Genomic DNA, 19103 nt, shown 5'->3' with positions numbered 1-19103 from the left:
GCCCACATGAGACAGTTTGTATCAAAACTTCCCCTGAAAAACTAAACCAGTCACGAATTTGGAGAAAAGAAAGCTGAGCAAGATATGGACAAGATTTATAAAATCACGAAGGCAGTGGATAAGGTGACTGTAGAACTATTTAACAAATCACAATGCTTGAACCGGGGGACACCCCCTGAAAATTGAAGAAAAATTGGAAATTGAGAAAAAAATATAAAATAATACACTTTTTAATGTGATTGGTAGTGAACTTCTGCAGTTTGCTGCCAGAGAATGCTGGATGTAGACAGCATTTAATCAAAAGGATTCATGGATAACAGCTCCATAAATGTCTAGATACTAAAGGGACAAGGCAGACGTCCCTAATCCAGTGTCTGTGGACAGCATGAGGGGAACGGACTAAAGAAAGTGGCCAGGCTTATGTTCTGTCCTTAAACAGTACGTCCTATGGCCTCTGTTGGAGGCCAAATGCTGGGCCAGAAGGACCCTGCTGAGATCCGCTTGGGTATTTCTTCTGTTCTCTAATCTTCAAAAAGTTTTGAAGTTCATTGTTTCAAAAGATAATAAACTTTGATTCCAGGACAGAGCATCAACAATTTACAACACTGTTCACAGATGTGTCACAGGCCAGAAGGACAGCTCACTACCATGAAAGGTGAATGCCTACCCAGAACAACACAAAGCACTGACACAGGGTACCGTTAGAGGAAAATATCTCACGCCAAATCCCGCAGCCCAAGAGAAGTGAGGCTGCTGCTGCTCCATGCCCCCAGGTCCAACCAGTAGCAAGGCTGAAAATGTTTTCCCAACAGGGACATGCACACAAAGCACCTATATACACCATATATATACATACATACGGCCAGACATACAGTTCCCACAGACACTCTGAGCATTCATACCAACCCTAACCACCTCATCCTGCTCCTTGGTCTGCTGAGCAGGACAGAGGTCCATTAATGGGAATATATCTATGTGTCTGAGTTGGACCCCATCAGCAGCTGGGCTCAGAAACTCAGTCTGCCCAGTAGCTGCCCCTGGATCCCAGTCTCCCCAGTTGCTGCCACCTGGACATACAAGCTCTTGAGGCTGCCGCCCCACTCCAGCTGCTGGTACAGACCATCGCACATGCCGGCAGAGCTGTCCAGGACTCCCCTGTTCCCAGTAGCCACCCCCCTGTGCTCTCACCCCTACAGAGACGCAGCTGCTCTCATACCCAGAGGTGGCCCGTAAAGACCTCCAAACCCATCCTGGACCCCAGCCCACTTTACCTACTCACTGGCTCCTCTGGCATGATCTTTGCTAGCAATCACACCCACACTCGCTCCAGTTGCTGCACCACAGACACACTCACGGAGTAAAGAGCCCCTCACTGGAGAACAGCTGAAGGTGGGGTTCAGTAAGGAGACAGGACAGACCCTGCTAGCATGCAAACAGACCCTTTTTTCCAGTTATCCCTCTGCTTTGTTCCTTCCCATATCGCCTAACTCCCTCACTTTGTCCACCTTCGGTTCATCTCCTAGACATTCCATACTCAGTCCCGTGCAATCCCGAAAAGCTTTTCCCCTGCATCCCCCACGGTGTCCCACACCCTCAGCTAGGAATGCTGTTAGTCTGAAAAGTGACCACGAGCTGCTCCCCATCGCTCGTGGTGATGGGTTTCACACCTGGACACTGGGGCTGCGGCTCTGCGGGGACAGCCCTGGGAGGGGACCGGGACAGGGTCTCCCTTCCTCCGAGTCCTTAATTTGGGTTTCTGCCGGCCCCCGTGCTCCTCTGGGCTTGTGGGGATGGACCTTTCGCAGCTCTCCCGTGACGGGCACAGTAGTAGCCTGGCAAAGCGTTGTTTGGGCTCCCCTCCGCAGTGCCTCTCTGGGCATCCCCGCGGGCGTGCGGGAGAGCTCCATCACACAGCCGAACAGGTACCGCCGCAGCCAGCCAGCCTTGGAACGCAACGACGTTCCACCAGCTTTCCAAGCTCTAACGCACAGATTTAATCTGTCACAGGTCATCTGTTTCTTAAAATAACCTGCGATGATCAATCCCCCTTCAGCATCTGTTAGAAATCATCACGTATTGCTTGCCATCAACCAAATATGGTTATTAATGATTAGGTAAATCATACCACGATCCAATGGTTAGCACAGACTGCAGTCAATAACTTGTGCACATCCCTAACGTTACAGCTTCAGCAGTCTCATCAAGGTCAAGGCAGCTACTCAAGCGGTTAAAACAAAGCCTTTGTGTCTCAGCAAAATTGGGGTGTTACAGACACAGCCCCTGATCTGCAGACAGACATGCCTGGGGCCTCATCCGGCACCCAGCCCAGCGCAGTCTTTTCACTGATGCAGGAAGGCTTTGGTTCAGCCTCAAGAATCGCAATGCTTTTTTTTCTATTTCATTTTCCGGGTTTGTTTATTACCTCTCTGTTGGTCTTCTGTTCCATTAAGTTGTTTTTGTGCTTCTTCAATTTTGTCTGCAAGAAAGAGAAGTCATTATTAAAATACATATATAAAACCCCAAGATTTTAGAAAGTAATTTACTGAAATCTGTCCTGAACTATCTGTTTATATTTAGGAGTGATACCATTCACACATAAATATGTGGTACATTATGAGTAATACAGCCATATAAAATTTTATCATGTTTTACCAGCAAGGCTATTGACATGTTAAATTACACGGAACTGAGAAAGAAAAGCACTGGCATTGGATCTGCAGTCAACGGCTAATCCCGCTGTAGTTTCGTGCCACCTATAATAATTTATGCAGTCGGGGGACTCTTCGGAATAGATATTATGGTGCATTACAGAGTATTTTAATACGTTTTTGAAAAATGCTGCTAGAACAAGACAATGCAGCACTAAACACGGCGCTAGAAACAGCAAACAGGATTTGCTACGTGAAGCGATGGAGCCAATACTGTCACACGGGAGTAGCGGGGGGTGAGCGGTCGCCCCATGCTTATTCCTCCGTGAAACTACCCCAAATTCCCACACGCGCAGCAGGAGCAAAAAGCAGCCTCGAGTCTTTACTCTCGCCTCGTTCTTCACAGATCGCCTGCTGCCCCCCAAACACATCGGTGTCGGGAAGGGAACGGCGTTTCTGCCGCTGCTGCGCCGGAGATCCCGCGGGAAGGGGGGACCTCGTTCTGCACGCCTGTGCGTTTGCACATGCAGAGCAAGAAGCAAGAAAAGGGGCAGCTGGAATGAATAAAAACTTGAGACCGAGTTCTTTTTGGTAGCAAACAGTCCTCGGAGTGGCTTCAGGGTAAGAGGTTGTGTTGGTAGGAAGCGGTGGCACTGGGAGAGGCTGAGCTCCACATCAAACTATGGCCTGAACGACCGAGATCTGAGCTTGGAACATGGCTTTCAGATATAATTGGTTATTTTCCAAAATACCTGTGAAAGCTTTTCTTGTTTTTTCCTTTCTTTTTGTTTTCTTTCTTTTTTTTTTCTTTCTTTTTTTTTCCCTTGGGGGGGGGGGGCAGTTTTTATAAAATTAAATTGAAAGACTAGAACATAACTGCATTCATCCTAAACCTCTCCGACTCTACTGCTACAACTCAAGAAATACCAGACTTCATGGCTGCCATACACAGAAGGAGGAGGACAGCTCTGCAAAGTCCTCACCTCTTTCTTCATGGAAGTGGAGGCTGTTACTTGGTCTGACTTCTACTCACCGTACCTATACAACACCAGGTTTCTAGAAAATGGTCCTTTCTTCAACAGACTTTTAAATCAGTGGGTTTAAATGACTTCTCTAATATTTATGAGCTGAACCACCCAAGCAGGTTGGAACCATTTGTTCACAGATGAAGTCTGAAATTGTTTTCCAATTATTTTCTCAGTAAAACCAAAAAATTACAAAACTGAAACAAACCCTCCTCGCAGGTTTTAAGACCGAGTTTTGTTCAGCTCACTCCAGTTCTGCATTTCTGCCTTTCAAAACTAGTACTGGGTTTCCTTTCTCACTAAAGCTCAATAATTTCTCTCCTGTACATTGTCCCAGAGAATGCGCCAAACCGTCTCACAAGGATGCTAACCAGGCAGACTCCCAGAGCCAGAGCAAATGAAGCTTCTAATGAGAAAGACTACCACCGCAGTTTAAAAGCCAAACTTCTTCCTTCTTCCTCTGAGGTTTGCGAGACATACGTACATAATTAAAGGGAAGTTTTATACACAGTTTCTTTTGTACTGACTTACTGGCTGCTGAAGACAAACACAAGCAACTCAAAAAGAGAACAACCCTTCGCCAGCTCTTTACCAAGACTTGATATTAACATCTTCCTGGATTTCAGCTACAGCTGAAATACTGTATGTATCTATACATTTTTTTATAGAAAGGGCTGTAAATAACAATTTCCAGCAAAAACAAGAGGAAACTTAAACAAAGCATCTTTTATATACACATGCCACAAATGCTATTAGAGAAAAATTTATGTGGCAATCTTATACTGTTTTCCCACAGATTATTGCTTTACAGAAAGGTGATGAAATAAGCAACTTCCAAAGCTGCATGACAGCTGAAGAAATACATGAACACACAGCAAAAAAAAAAAAAAAAAAAAGTCAACAAATTAACCCTGTAAATGGAGCTGTAAGATTTACCAAAAAGCAACAAGCAATCAAAACCATAGATAGGCTATCAAACTCATTTCCCCTCTGTTTAGAGATGTATCTAACGCACAAGATACGGTGTTTATCTTGAGAGGATGTAGAAGATTCGCCAACAAAATTTATTCTTAAGTATACAGACAACTGCCGTTCCATTATTAAAAGAATTATCTGCACATTTCACATAAATGCTACAAGAAATGTATGCATTTCAATTCATGATCATCCTATTTTATAGAGAAAAATTACTTAAGTATTTTGGAAGCATGCCACATTAGACTGACAGAAAAATTAAATGCTTTGATTTCCTTAGCTGAATTCTCTCTCCCTCATTAAAAAAAAAAAAAAAAAAAAAAAAAAAAAAAAGAGTTCCCATCAGAAATTCCCAACCACTTCTTTGTCAGACTGTAATCCCAAACAAAGAACCACAGATAACAGAAATAATAACTAGGTAAACATGTGCTTGGTATGCAGCCAGAAAGTCTCCTACACTTCCTGCACCTCCTTATATGTTTTCTCCAATGAGTTATATTTGTTGTGTACATGTCTCCATACCTATGGAGGTATCTCTGGGCCAAACAGTTTTGAGCATCATGAACACTGAAAAAATATCAGTGTTGGTTCTGGAAACCGAGAGCACCGATTGTGACTGTAAATGAGGCATGGATATTAACATGGGTCTACTTGCTAAACGTTTCATTGAGGACTACACCCTTGTAACGAGCCACATCCCACAGCTACCTGCTCTTGTGATCACACCAAAGCATGTTTAACACCATCATACAAAATCTGTGGCAGCTGCTTCCCAGTCTGCCGCACTTTACAACTACAGATTCTACATGGGCGACTGCCTTACGAACCGCTGCGTTTCAGGTGGGAACAGTGGGCTGCGGACCACCCACCCCAGGGACACCGAAACGCAGCCTCCCTGGTTCTTCGGACAACTGGCACGCACGCCGACAATGACTTGCTAAATAACATCAAATTTATATTATTATCCCGTCACTTCCTTCTCCTTTGTCTCATTACATTAGCCGTATGTGAAACATTTTAAGGCAAATTATTTCACATAATGTACCATATTCTTTCACAATAATATTATAGATTCTCTAACGGTACATACCTTTGAAAACTCTTCATAAGAAAAATATATTACACAAAAATCAGCTGCAAAACCTAGGAGGAACTGAAAACTGCAAAGTCCACTATTAACTGCAAATAGTATTATCTGATCCAATACTCATTTGATATAGTATCATTTCAGATTTAAACCTGTGATACAGAAGATACTGTCTATTCTGAAAATTTTACAAAGGTAACATTTCTTTATCACTGGACTACTACTTACCTTTACTAGGATAAGAGAAAATAATTTAACTAATGGAAATTTCTAACACATGGCAGGCAGAGCACCCTCTATTTCCCATACAATAGCACAATAGTACCTATCTTGGATGACTGGATTATTATAAGACCTCTCCCAATGTCCCCAACCTTCAGCAGACAGCCTTCTGGAGTAGCACACATCTAGAAGCAAACGGTGACGGTGACAAACACACTCTCATTTAAGACAGGACACTTCTCATTAAGTCCTTACTAGAGGGGGAAAAGTGGAGCAGCAATGAAAGAAATCATCCTATACGCCGCTGTATAGAGAGGACACTCTACGTGACAGCAGTGTCACAAGCCACGGAGGCAGCTCTTGGTTATCCCAGGCAGGTGCATACCACAAACAAGCAAAGCACAGGTAACATCATATAATAGATGATATATTATAAATATACAGTTTTAGATATATATATATATGTATATGTGTGTGTGTGTAAAATAAAATGAAACAACACGGGTGCAATGGCTTTTCTTACTCCTGTACTAAACCTTTTCGTGTTATTGTCCAATACCGCTCTCCCAGCAGGTTATCTCCTGCATGGAAATATCATCAAATTCCTTGGGGTTTTAAATATATAATGTAACTGCGCTTTTTAAGAACGCGAGGAAGAAGATTGGCATGCAGTAATATACGCTTCTTGTTTTACACGCCTCCTGCTGTGATAGATCATTAAATGGATACCATCAGTCTGAGTTTGATACGGTGGTGCTGTGGTGGGTTTTTAAACGAAAAAATAAGGCAGATTTTTCAAAAGCTTTACATTCTCTGTTTTTGATCTTCACTGAGAGATATAACCTCACAGATTTTAATTACACCACAAATAAAATGCAGTTTATAAAGATCTTTAGGTGGTTTTTTTAAAAGTACCAGCATATCAACATATACAAACCTGAACATTTTTACCTGTGTTAGAAATGCATGAGGATTTTTCAAGAAAAGCTTTAAAGGCCTTATTTGTATGGTCAGTAAAGGAAGAAAAATAAAGGTTTAGGAATTTCAGCAAGGAAAGCAGAAATACTGAACAGTATGAGGTTTGCAAAATATGAAACCAGTAACTTCTGACAGCAATTTAAGCTGGAGCAAAAGAAATCTTCCATTTGTGGGTTTTGTTTTGGTTTTTTCATCTCTTTTTTGCTCACGACAGTCCCCATGCCAGTGTAATGAGATGACTTCGTCCTGCTGAACAAGGCACCCCATACAGCGACAACACACAGAGGAATGAAGAAGCAGTCACTGAGGAGGACTGCTTTTAAGCCACCAGGAAAGCTTACATGGCAGTGGTGCCCGAGAAAGGTTCATTAGCTTGTGCAAACCACCTAAACACAAATAGTTTTCGTTGTACATACTTGCATGTGCCTGTATCACTGTAAAAAGGGATTTTTTTGGCTCCTTGTTGAAGACGCAAAACTTCTGCTCAAAAAAAAATTAAAAATGCCTTTTTTTTTTTTTTTTAAATCTCATATACTCTGTTTATTTATCAGTGGAAAATTAGCAGATTTACACCATGTTGGATGCTAAGAACAGGCTACTTAATCAAAACTTTAAAAAATACAAGCTCCTATCTTTCCTTAAAGGCTAGGGCTGTATGTCCAAATATTTAACCAAAACAGCTGGAAGGAAAATGTTAGCATTTTTTTCCCTTCAGTTAAAGACAAGAACAATTCTCAGGCCTTATGCCTGAGTCATCCTAAAAATACCTCCTGCAAAACAGCTTCAGATGGCAACAGCTTTTCTTGCTTTCTCAAAATCACACTCTCTCTTACCTTACTGCATCAGAAGACATTTGAAAAGTAATTTTAAAAATAATTTTGCGTGCTTTCTCAGTGGACACAAAGAAAGATACCACTTTAATTATTTTTTCTTTCACTGATCATCTAGATCACTAGCAGAGAAGAGAACTGCAGTGAGAAAATACTCTTCAGCTGAAGCGCATTAATGCAATCAGTCTATCCATTGGGCAGTATTACTGAAAACAGAACCGTAGGTGGGTTTTCTTTTTTTGGAGGGATATGCACAGCTTGAGAAAACCACTGATGAAAGTTCAAAACAGTGCATTTACCCTCGCTACTTATATTCAGAGAGCAAGTAAAAAGAGACTGAGACCTTGCGTGGAAATCTCCATCTTCTGACTATCGAAACCCACTAAGCTACTGCGCCAGTAACAAAGTGCTTTGCATTTCACTGGATGAGAAGTGTGCCTGAAAACACTTATTATTGCATAAATTAATAAACAAACAAAGAAATAAATAAAAATACCACCTGGGCAGTGCAGAGCGGCACAGTGGATGAAGAAGGGCTCGGATTTGACACGGAGGGACCCGAGCCCACCCCCCCGGGTCCCACTCGAGCCATTTCACACCTCCCCCGGTGGAAAGCCTCGCGCTTCGAGCATCCGTGCCCACGCGGCGCAGGCAACGGTGGGAAGGGCAGCAGCGCGTCGCCGAGGACGATGCACCGCGCGGAGCTGACGCAGGCTCCCGGGTGGCGGGTTCCCCGGGCACCAGAAGCAGCGTTTAACCCCAGGGCATCCCGCCAGGGACCGGGGAGGATGGAGAAGCACCCGCGCCCCAGCGCGAGGAGGCTGCAACGCTTGGCTTTCGCTAGGAGGAGGGAAGGCTCTTTACAACTTGCTAAAACAAGAGCGCCGCAGTCCTAATGCGTTTTGGTTAACTGAGATGAATCCCAAGACTGCCTTTAACCCGCTAATTAAAAAAAAAAAAAAAAAAAGGCAAGAGTCTTGTCTGTACATGGAGCCCATTAGATTAATTGAGAGCGCGGCGCAGCTGGCGGGGCAGTCGGGGGGATGCTGCCTCTTGCCCGTCCCTCGCAGGCTTCCAAACCCAAACCCCAAGCAGCAGAGCCGGGGGAGAGGGTCCCAACCGCAGCCACGTCTCGCAGCGGGAAGGAGGGACGGCAGCACCGTCCCTGGCTGCCCAAGGAGGGGACCACACGCAGCCAGGAGGTGCAATGGCCAGCGGACCCGGGCACCCGAGGACGCCTCCGATGGCCCAGAGATCCCACCGCTGCCTTGCTCCCGCAAGATGAACACCCACAAAGCTGGTGAACAGCAGGAAAAAGACCCTTCACGAAACCCATAGGACAAGGCGCTCTTCTCGCTCAAATTTAAATCTACTTTTAATTAGAAACCACTCTTCTGTCCCCGTATATTTCCCTTTTTAATTCAATGAGGAACACTCAAGATAAAAAGGAAGAGATCAGATGAGGAAACACAGTCCCCACATCTTCTCTGTCATTTTACAGTGTGGGAACCTGACACTTTTTGGTGTACGGTTTGTTTTGCAGTTGCTCCTTTCCAGTTTGGGGCTTAGAGAATCACAGCACCACGGCTTAATGGGTTGGCAAACGTTGAGCCTGATAACTGATAGCGCAGATGTCCCCAGCCTACCAAAAATGCAACGTAACCAGATTAAATCTCAGTTTCTCAGATGCTACTGGGCTTGAAGATTGCTTGCACAGCTGTAAGAGAGGCGGGGGGAAAAAGACCTCTTAAAAATTACGTGAATTCAAAACTCTTAGCAACTAGTAGGATGATGCAGGAGCACCTGTCATTTTAAAAACTATCAACTTCTTTTTTAAACATCTTAAATGAGGTTTAAAACATCTTAAAATGTTCTACTAGTCATCATAACCTTGACTAATGACCTGTTTGATCAGTTTTTCAGGAAAATTTTAGGCATTTTCATTTTAATGTCAACTTTGAATGCTCATCACACTCCCTGCCATATATAATTATTTGCATTTAAAAATAAGAACCCATGACAGATACTTTACATAACCCCGTTGAAAATAGAAGATAAAAATCCTCCTCTGATTATTCTTCATTTTAAGAAAAAAAAAAAGCTTGCATATTTGAAAATACAACCTGTAATGTGCAGATTAAATTCGTATCGGCATTAAACAGCTATACTGTATGTACAATAAAACAGTCAATGGAGAGGTTGTATATAAATTAAATATCTAATAGCTTTATCCTTGCCATCACACATATTACTTAAGCATGGCAAGGGCTCCTGATGAGGTTGACAAGGTGTATGCGCATAAATTACATAAGCGCTTTGCATATGAACCCAAACTCAGTCCCTGTGTCATCAATTTACGATTGGGGAGCTTTCAACTTTTTTTTTTGTTTACGTGATTTGAATTTTTTATTATGAGGCTTTAAAACTCATTAAAAACTGAGCACAGGAGGTGGGGGGAAGAGGATTTTTGGACGGCTGTCACCTTTCAGAAGGATATAGCAAACAGCAAGGCACCTGTGGGGACAGGCACAGCAGCTGCCAAGCACAAAAATTCCCAAGTGCAGGTGAAGTATCTCCAGAAATATCTCCTGCTTGGCACCTTTTCACCCTGCATAAGCCACCGTGCAAGGGTGGCACTTTCCATGGCTAGTCCCTTTTCCACCTGCCCCACAAAGGGAGGAGGTCCTAGATCCTAAGCGTACTTCTGAGAGCCGCCAGCTGTGTCACCAAAGATAATTCATTTACACGTTGTCTCCCTCCTGTACCAAAGCACAAACACAGGTACTGATTGCAATTCCATTTGCATAGCTCCTAATCAGCCACCTAGCACAATAATTACACCATTGCTATGCTGATGGCTAGAGCATTGTTCTGCCCAGACTGCCAAATTCTAGCTGTGTACCTAGGACAGGGTGACTATTATCACTAAAATCTGCTTAATAATTATTTAACAGCCTCTAGGGCATTCGCTGTTCCAGGCTTAATTTCGGCTTTCTGGGGTTTTTTCTATATCTAACCCAATATCAGGGTTAAAAGTTAAAACAAAATATTAAAGCCACGAGATGCTGTAGGTTCACCACCTTCTCCAAGCTGCTGCTATGAGCATCTTCATACCTTCTGCACTGAGACAGGTTCCCTCCCCTGTAAGTCTACTGGCCTTTGATCTGATGTCCCAGAAATGGAAGAAATGTTTGGTTTTCATGTATTAATTTTTTTTTTAAAGCCTAACGCAGAAATTAAATAAATGCCAGTGAAATACCTGCAAGCATTTCTAAAAAAAACCAAACAACTTTTCCACCCACCAGAAACATATGTAAAAATAGCACCACGTGGGGCCCAAAAGATTTCTTTAATTTCTCCATTTTCTCAAATAGAGCTCCTATACCAAAGCAGCAAACAGTCAAGCCAGCCGCTCCCCTGCCAAACAGGGGAAAAGCTTTCCATCCACCTTTCTGGTACTCCAAACCCACTCATCCTCACCTGCAAGGCTGCTGAGGGAGGGCTTGCCCAACACAGAAAGGCACAAAACTGGTTCCACAGGTAGAACGACATCAAGAGCTGGTGTTTCATCACCTGAGACAACAGCGGGGAGGCTTTCTGCAAGTTCTTTGAGGGGTCAAACTGCTCTGTAATTTCTTCTATTTGTGGAGTTCCTCACACGCTACTGAGTTTACAAGGCAGAAATCATGTAAGCAGATACCTTCAGCACTCAGGAACCCATAGCACCAACAACCCTGTTTAAACACAGGCTACTTTTCTTAAGCTTAGCATATACCTTAAAAATTATCTCTTTACTGAGATCCTAAAATCTTGATAGAAATGGTTTAAATGATTAGACCTTTAGATACTGAAGTTCTTATAATCACCTGATATTAAGATGGACCATAAATAGTACTGCTGGCTAAGAAAAAACCCTGTTTTTTTGATGACACTAACAAAAAACGAAGCAAAGCAGAAACCTACAAGGGTCAAGCCAAAAGTCCAGCCCAACATCTTGCTCCAGCAGCAGCCAAGAGCAGAAGTCGAGGGAAAAGCAGAAGAGGACACACAGCAAGTCCCGGACTTTAAAACTGCACAGCTCTGAAGCAAGCCCCAGGAGCTGCAGCTGAACCTCATGGGTATCACAGACTATTCCTACATGAGTTTCTCCAAGAGTGCTTTGAATCCGTATGAGATTTTCACATCTCTCTTCTTCAAACTGCAGGGCCTCATCTATTTGGTCATTTGTAAAAACAAAAGCTGTTCAATAGACTTAGTACCTCTCCAGCTTTTGCAGCACTGTTTTGTCCTCTCTAGAGGTGGAAGTGAAGAAGGGAAAGAGAATTAGGAGGAAGATGTCAGAATTGATCCCACTATTCAAGATGAAGGCACAGCACAGACGCTACTGTGACAGATATGTTTTTCTCTACTACTGCCATAAACATTCCTAATGTTTTATTTGCTTTTTGACAGCTAGTGAGTATACAGTTGACTTCTCCACACAAATATATGACCCCCAGATCTCATGCCCAAGTGTTAACAAGCGACTCAATCTAAATGAAAAGCTAGAGTATTTTTCCTGTGGACATCACTTTGCATTTATCCACACTGAATTTAATTTGTCATTTTATAATATGGTTGCACAGCAACCTAATGGCATTTTGAAATCCTTTGCATCTTCATTTGCATCTTCATCTTCACCTCTGTGGATAACTCCATCAAATCAGCAACACTGCCACTTCACTATGCGTGCTCTTTCCCGGATCACTCAAAAGAACGGAATCGACAGAGGCACATTTTTATTAACTGTAAAACGGCAGGCAGTGTTTTTCTGTTAAGGAGCAGGTATCGACTGCAAAATGTGTAAATACCAGCCTCTCAATAAATTTACACACAAGAGATTTTTCTTCTAGGGTGTGTTAGGGGATTTCACTCGATACTCTTTCTTCTTTAAAACGCTGTCCTAATTTCCAACCTGTCTTTAAAACCCAGCTTCCCCGACGAACACCACTGTCCCTTCACCACGTAGCTCAAAGAATGAACGTGCCTCTAGGTCATCACGTCCAACCACCCTGCCCACTCCTTCCTCACCGGCTCCTGCCAGCGCTGGAGCATCTTCAAGTATCATCCCTGTAACTGGACTCACTCTAACACACAGCTTAAGACTTCCTCCAGACCAATGGTAAATAGTCGGTAAATCCACTTTGAACAGAGCTGCAAAATCGCCCTCACCTTCAAATTCAAAATCATCCTTTAGTATAACTAAACATTAAATGCAAAGTTAAAACTTTTCATGAATTTAACTAAGGTCCCTCATTTTTTGCTTGCTTGTTTTTCCAAGAACTTAATAGGTCTTAATGTTACAAGTCAAAGTGTGTGAATACAGTCCAAAATGTGAACAGTCATAACGGCATCAGTGGGTGTTAGCGCTAAAAAACCGAAAACCTAAAAATCCACAATTAACTTGTTATGCTAAACCTTGCTTTGTGGACTTTGCACGTTTATTTTTCCATAGTAATCTTCTACTTTTGCCCTGATTTTTTAATATGCTGAATGAAATGTTACCAGCTGCAGCTTTAAAGTGAAAAACAACAGAAATTGGACTGAGAGAAGGAAAAACCGCCTTTGAAAAACCAGTCAATACAAGTTGATGTAGGACTAGGTGTACCTGAAACACAAAACTTAAGCGAAGGCACAAAGATATGATATTTTCTTGTTAGCAACATGCTCCAGCCATGAACCAGGGCTTAGCCACTCTTAAGAGGCTTACAAACAAAACAGCCCTAGGCAGTTCATGTTCTCTTCCCAGGGCATACACAAATTGGGGGTGGAAAATATGCGTAATAAAAGCCAATGCCTCACTTCAGTGATTTATTTTACTTTTCTCCTCTGCCTACTCCCATCCTCCCTCAAGACCTGAGACAAAAACTACGTCTAGAGCATCCCACTGAGCACTCGGGTGTTCTCCAGTCTGTGTGCCATTCCCATCAAAGATGGCAGGAGCAAGGATAAACCACCTCTCCAGAAACTGCACATGCCCTACACAGGTTCAGGCTGACCCTAAACAAAGCAAGGAAGTTGCAGGACGATTACCCTAAATCGTCCAAACTTGCCAGACACTTCCCAAGGTACGACTTTGGGAAGGAGAGGGCCGCTCAGCAGGCATGCTGAGAAGAAATCAGGCACATAAGGGAGATGTTCTGTACCAAAAGGAAATAAAAATGGATTGTATATTCCCCAATACATTCCTAGCGAATCAGGATGAGCTGAAACTACAAACAGTGCTGCAGCTTTCTTATTTTACTACTTTTAAAGGACTGTTAGAAAGGAGCTACTAAGCCACTAACCATTAATTGAAGGAGAAATTGCAAGCTGACCTTGCAGAGCATCCCACAGCAACAGGTCCTACACCATAACCCTCCGGCACTGTAGAAACCTCGGTGTCCCAACTATTTCAGTTGCTTATTCAGGGGCTGAATGGCAGATAAGCCTTGTAAGACAAGGCTGTACAAAATGTCTGGGTTTTTTTTTGTTTGTTTTTTTTTTTTTTTTTTTTTTTCAGGTAGAGGGGACAGAGGAGAGGAAAACATCCTGGGGACCAGAAGCAGCCCGCGTCCTGCCAGCTATCAACCTCCCATCTAAGCAGGTATCTGTTTCTTCAGGAAAAACAGAGGACTTGAAGCCTTCGGTCACAGGAGGCCAAGGGACAAACGTCCACATTATTACGAAGGGACTGTTTTCTGCTCACAGCCACACACCAGCCTGCTAACGCTGTGCTCAGCTTTAAGCACCTACCTGGTTACCCTGCAAACCGCACGAGCCATTTTCAAGCTCCCCTGCTCCTCTTCCCCAAGTCCCGTAAAACGAAGGATTTCCGCTCGGAGCAGGGCTGTGCTGGTCCCAAGGCACTTGTTAAAACCTGTCTCCGGCACAGCCAGCTCGCGTCTTGTCTCTCTCCTCCTCCGCTCCTGCTCCGGCTGGCCCCGGGGGACACGGCGGCTGCTGGCTCCCCGCTCCCGGTCCCACCTGCGGGCACCCTGCCCAGCCCGGCTCACCGGTAAAGGACAGCACTGCCCCGTCCCCAACGGCTGCAAAAAGCCAAAATTGCTCAGATCACACCTATGTGGTAGAAGGGAGCAGAGACGAACAACCCGGCATGATTTACAAGCACTGTTGACAAACAAAGATGTGTTGCAATAGGGCCCCAGAAGGTCTTTCGTGGGGCTGGATTTATAGAGAACTGGAATGAAACAGTGAAATCTTTCACGACTCCTCCAAAGTAGAGTCCTGACTAAAATCTGTTTCCTTCTCTTTCTTTGTGGGGGTGTGGGTTGTTGTTAAAGCATTTGCTGTGTGCCCTGGATGGTAATCAGCATCAAATCTGAAGAAAAAAGTTGAAATGCCCTCTCTCCCCTCTGCCTCCAAGATATATAATATATTTCTCCCCGAGAAATAAAAGAAAGTAGGCTGGAATATCTTACTGGCACTCCTTTTTTGATTCTCTCTAAGAGATCCTTAGACAACAAATAAGACCTTGGAAAAAAAAAACCAAACCTGGAATGTTGACACTGCATATTTAGTTCATTAATTTTTATACAAAAACCTAGTTATTACGAGAAGCTCAGAAGGTTTTGTTTATTAAGTAAGAAGAGGAAACAGATATGGTAGCATACAGATAGTTAAGTGCATTATTAATATGCTAAATAGTGTTTTGAAAAATGAAGCAAACATATAGATCCACTCACATTCACCTCATCCCACAAGAAGTACAGTTCCTATTGCCACAGAACGGCAAACTACTAGGATTTCTTTAAAAAAATAAAGTAAAATCTAACCCCAAACCAAAACCTGGCCCTTTCCCCCCCTTTTTCCAGGTTTACTGGTGAAATTTTCTTTCTCTACTTTCAAGCTGAGGAAGATGATTAACTCGCTGCTTCTCATACACCTACAAAATGATGGCACTCTGCAATCTGAACATCACCCGGGTGTTTTTTCCTTTTTTATTTAGAATTCATGCTCAATTTTGCGTTGTCTGATTGAAGATGAGGGGGCGGTGAGGAACGTGTGGGAGAAAGCCACAGCAAGCTGCCGCACACACCATCCCATCCTGCATTTGGAAGTGAACGATTCAGCCTGGAGCTCGCTCGCTTCAATAGCGATGTGCCGAAGTGAGCATCCAGGGACTTCCAAGACCTCAAACAGAATTTATTTTTGGGGGGCTTCAACAAAAAGATTTTACACAAATCGACCCTGTGCCACAACAGAGTAGAAAGACTTGCATCCAACTTTATTAACTCATTTACAGTAAGATTTTGGTTTTGGTTTGTTTTGTTGGAACAATGACTTCTAGAAAATACGGTTAGTGGGAGAAGAAATTATTAGAATGTGCTACTTGACTAAAACAATGAAAATGCAAACCCAGTATAATGTCCTGGAACTGCTTTTTTTTATTTGTTTTTAACATGCCTATTTGGAAATTTTCTTGGTAGCACTAAAATTAATGACTTAGAATCAGCTCCAAATTTCCAGAACTATTAAGATTTTAAATGGCATTTGCCCCATATATACCCTAATCTGTTTATTTCCGTTTTAAATATCTTACCTATTTACAGAAGTATTTTTCTGAATTTTTTTTCCAACAGCTCAGCTAAAATAAATTTCTGCTCAAAGTTTCCACATTTCCAGCCAGAGAAAGGGTAACCGAGACAAAAATTGTGCATGGTTAATAGGATGAAAAATAACATCGGAAACTTTGCACGCACAAAGAAGGGAAGGGGGGGAGAACGAGGCCAACTGGACCACCTCTCTGGCTCTTTAATTTCTCTCCTCTGAGGGGGTTCACACTGGCTAGCAGACCACCGAGTCTCCCTGTCTCTCCTAGGCACCTGGAGTTGTGTTGAAGGAAAAGGCTCCGCCGACTTCTCCCTAAACCTTATGAGAGCCCTACTAAATACCAGCAATGTTTCCCCCAAACCGAATATACACCGAAGGGGCGTTATATGAGGAAAGTGAAAAGGTGTTGGAGGAGAGGAGAACCCAGTCCACGGCTGTCAACCTGATACCTTCTCCCGATGGCGTCCTGTGCTGGAAGGGAGAGCTGCATCACTTTTCACCGACGCGCACAGCCGAGCCCGGCCCGCCGTGATGTCCCAGGGCACCTGCCTGTGGAGCGGGAAGGCAGCCGGTGGTCCATCCCACGGTGGGCACCTTCTGCCTCCGCAGTTTGGGCGCTCCTTCCTCGGACTTTCTCGACAAATCGTTAGTGATCACCCGCCAAGGAACAAGTGCTGCTTCCCTAATGCTTATTCTTTTCCAAATACTTGTTCGTCTCCCTAATGCTCGTATCTTCTCCAGATTCACCCTGTTCATTGTTATAAACCATCATGCAAAACTCCTGGAATGACTCTATTTTTCCAGTGCAGAAAAGCCAGGAGCAAGGCTGGGCTCGGTGTTCCTCCACCTCTCTCGCGTTTCCTCTCTTGCCAACCCCTCCTATGCCAAGATTCACGTCAGCAAGACCTTCCTGCTCCCCTCCACTGTCACCAGATTCACCCGGTGCTATTATTTAAGGCTGTGAGTGGTAGGACAAGGTGGGCATCCACCAACTAAATGCACATACCTGCACATACCTGGTATTCCCCGCATGAAACGTGGCAGGTCAAAGGCTTCTGACGCCTCCAACTTGGGGAAGACCGCAGGTTGTGCACAGAGCTCAGACAGCATTTCTCTCTCTTTCTTTGTGGTTCTCAGAAATAGAAGCAAATATTTTGCTCCACATTGAAAGGTGTGAGGGCGAAGGAAAGGAGACAGGAGAACAAAAGCAGGGAAAAAGGTAGTATGGGGGGAAAAAAATAAAATTATTAAGTAAAATACAAAGCCAATAAACAGTGTCTACACTGTAGAAATTATGCACTTCTTGTGGTTTAACCCCAGCCGGCAACTAAGCATCACGCAGCCGCTTGCTCACTTCCCCCCCACCCAGTGGGATGGGGGAGAGAGATAAAAAAAAGTAAAACCCGTTGGTTGAGATAAAGACAGTTTAACAGGACAGAAAGGAAGAAAACAATAATAATGATGATAATAAAAATGACAATAATAATAAAAGAATGGGAATATCCAAAACAAGTGATGCACAAGCAATTGCTCACCACTCACCAACCAATGCCCTGTTAGTTCCCGAGCAGCGACCCCCCCAGGCCAACTCCCCCCAGTTTATGTACTGGGCACAATGTCACATGGTCTGGAATACCCCTTTGGCCAGTTTGGGTCAGCTGTCCTGGCTGTGTTCCCTCCCAACTCCTTGTGCCCCTCCAGCCTCCCTGCTGGCTGGGCATGAGAAGCTGAAAAATCCTTGACTTGGTATAAACACTACTTAGAAACAACTGAAAACATCAATGTGCTATTAGCATTATTCTCATACTAAATCCAAGACATAACACTATACCAGCTGCTAGAAAGAAAATTAACTCTATTGCAGCCAAAACCAGGACAGCACAGAAATTATTTTCTCCTTTTTCTTTCTCCTTCCTGAGAAGCTGATAGATCAGTTCAGACTTTGAGGACTCTACTCAAAGAGCAGAGAAATCACAGCAAGTAGGAAAATACTAAACACATCATTTCCCATTCCTTTTCCCTTGTAAATAAACATTGGGCAATATTTTACTGGTGACTAAACTTAATTAAAATATATACTCATACAGCTGATGACCTGATGCTTTCCTATCTTTGGCAGTCTTTCTGTCCAGCTTCTCATTTTCTGTAGTTACAATTCATAATTACAAACCAAATAACCCCAGGTTAATCCTGAGGCAGGATTAACCAATTTCTTACAGGTAGTCAGGTATTTGGCTTTTGGCTTCATAATTTAGAATAAATTTTAAGCATATAATACTTTAAAAAAAATCAAACCAAAACAAAACCCCAAAGCCACTTCACCCCACAAGCCAACAACACCCCCCATTCATGTTAAGCTTATGGTTTGGGTATTTAAGTATCTTAGCTCTCATTTGTTTTATCCCATTTAGTAATTACTTCCAACTGTATTAAACTGTGACAGTTTTAAGAACTTCCAGAAATTAAGTTTTATTCAAACTGAATACTCAACACGTACTCACTAACAACTCAAACCAGGATTCAGTAACAGAATCTGACCTTAACGACCAATTATCAACTGGATAAAATTTACACATTCACACTCCTAGTAGATAGTTTTAAAGATTTTGGTGGCTGCAATTTCATAACCTCACATCTACAGTAAACAAAAGATTTGGAAATTGTTACTCCAAATTTAGCACAAAAGCAGAGACAAACCCAATGGTGCTCATTAAAAAACCCTTGTAAAATTGGGATTGAAACATGG

At 43.1% G+C, this 19103-nt stretch overlaps 1 protein-coding gene across 9 annotated transcripts in view; it reads right to left on the bottom strand.

The window, feature by feature from the left end:
- Window positions 1-19103, bottom strand: part of HIVEP1 (HIVEP zinc finger 1) — a 130838-nt gene that overhangs the window by 57053 nt on the left and 54682 nt on the right. For all 9 annotated transcript variants that reach the window (XM_069809098.1, XM_069809096.1, XM_069809102.1 and 6 more), the window contains one exon: window positions 2423-2476. In XM_069809098.1, coding sequence (XP_069665199.1) covers window positions 2423-2476 — 54 coding nt within the window. The remainder of the gene's footprint in view (window positions 1-2422; window positions 2477-19103) is intronic.

Source organism: Haliaeetus albicilla, chromosome 21 (assembly GCF_947461875.1).
Source record: "Haliaeetus albicilla chromosome 21, bHalAlb1.1, whole genome shotgun sequence".
Classification (NCBI taxonomy): Eukaryota; Metazoa; Chordata; class Aves; order Accipitriformes; family Accipitridae; genus Haliaeetus; species Haliaeetus albicilla.
This window is presented reverse-complemented; position numbering and strand designations above follow the sequence as displayed.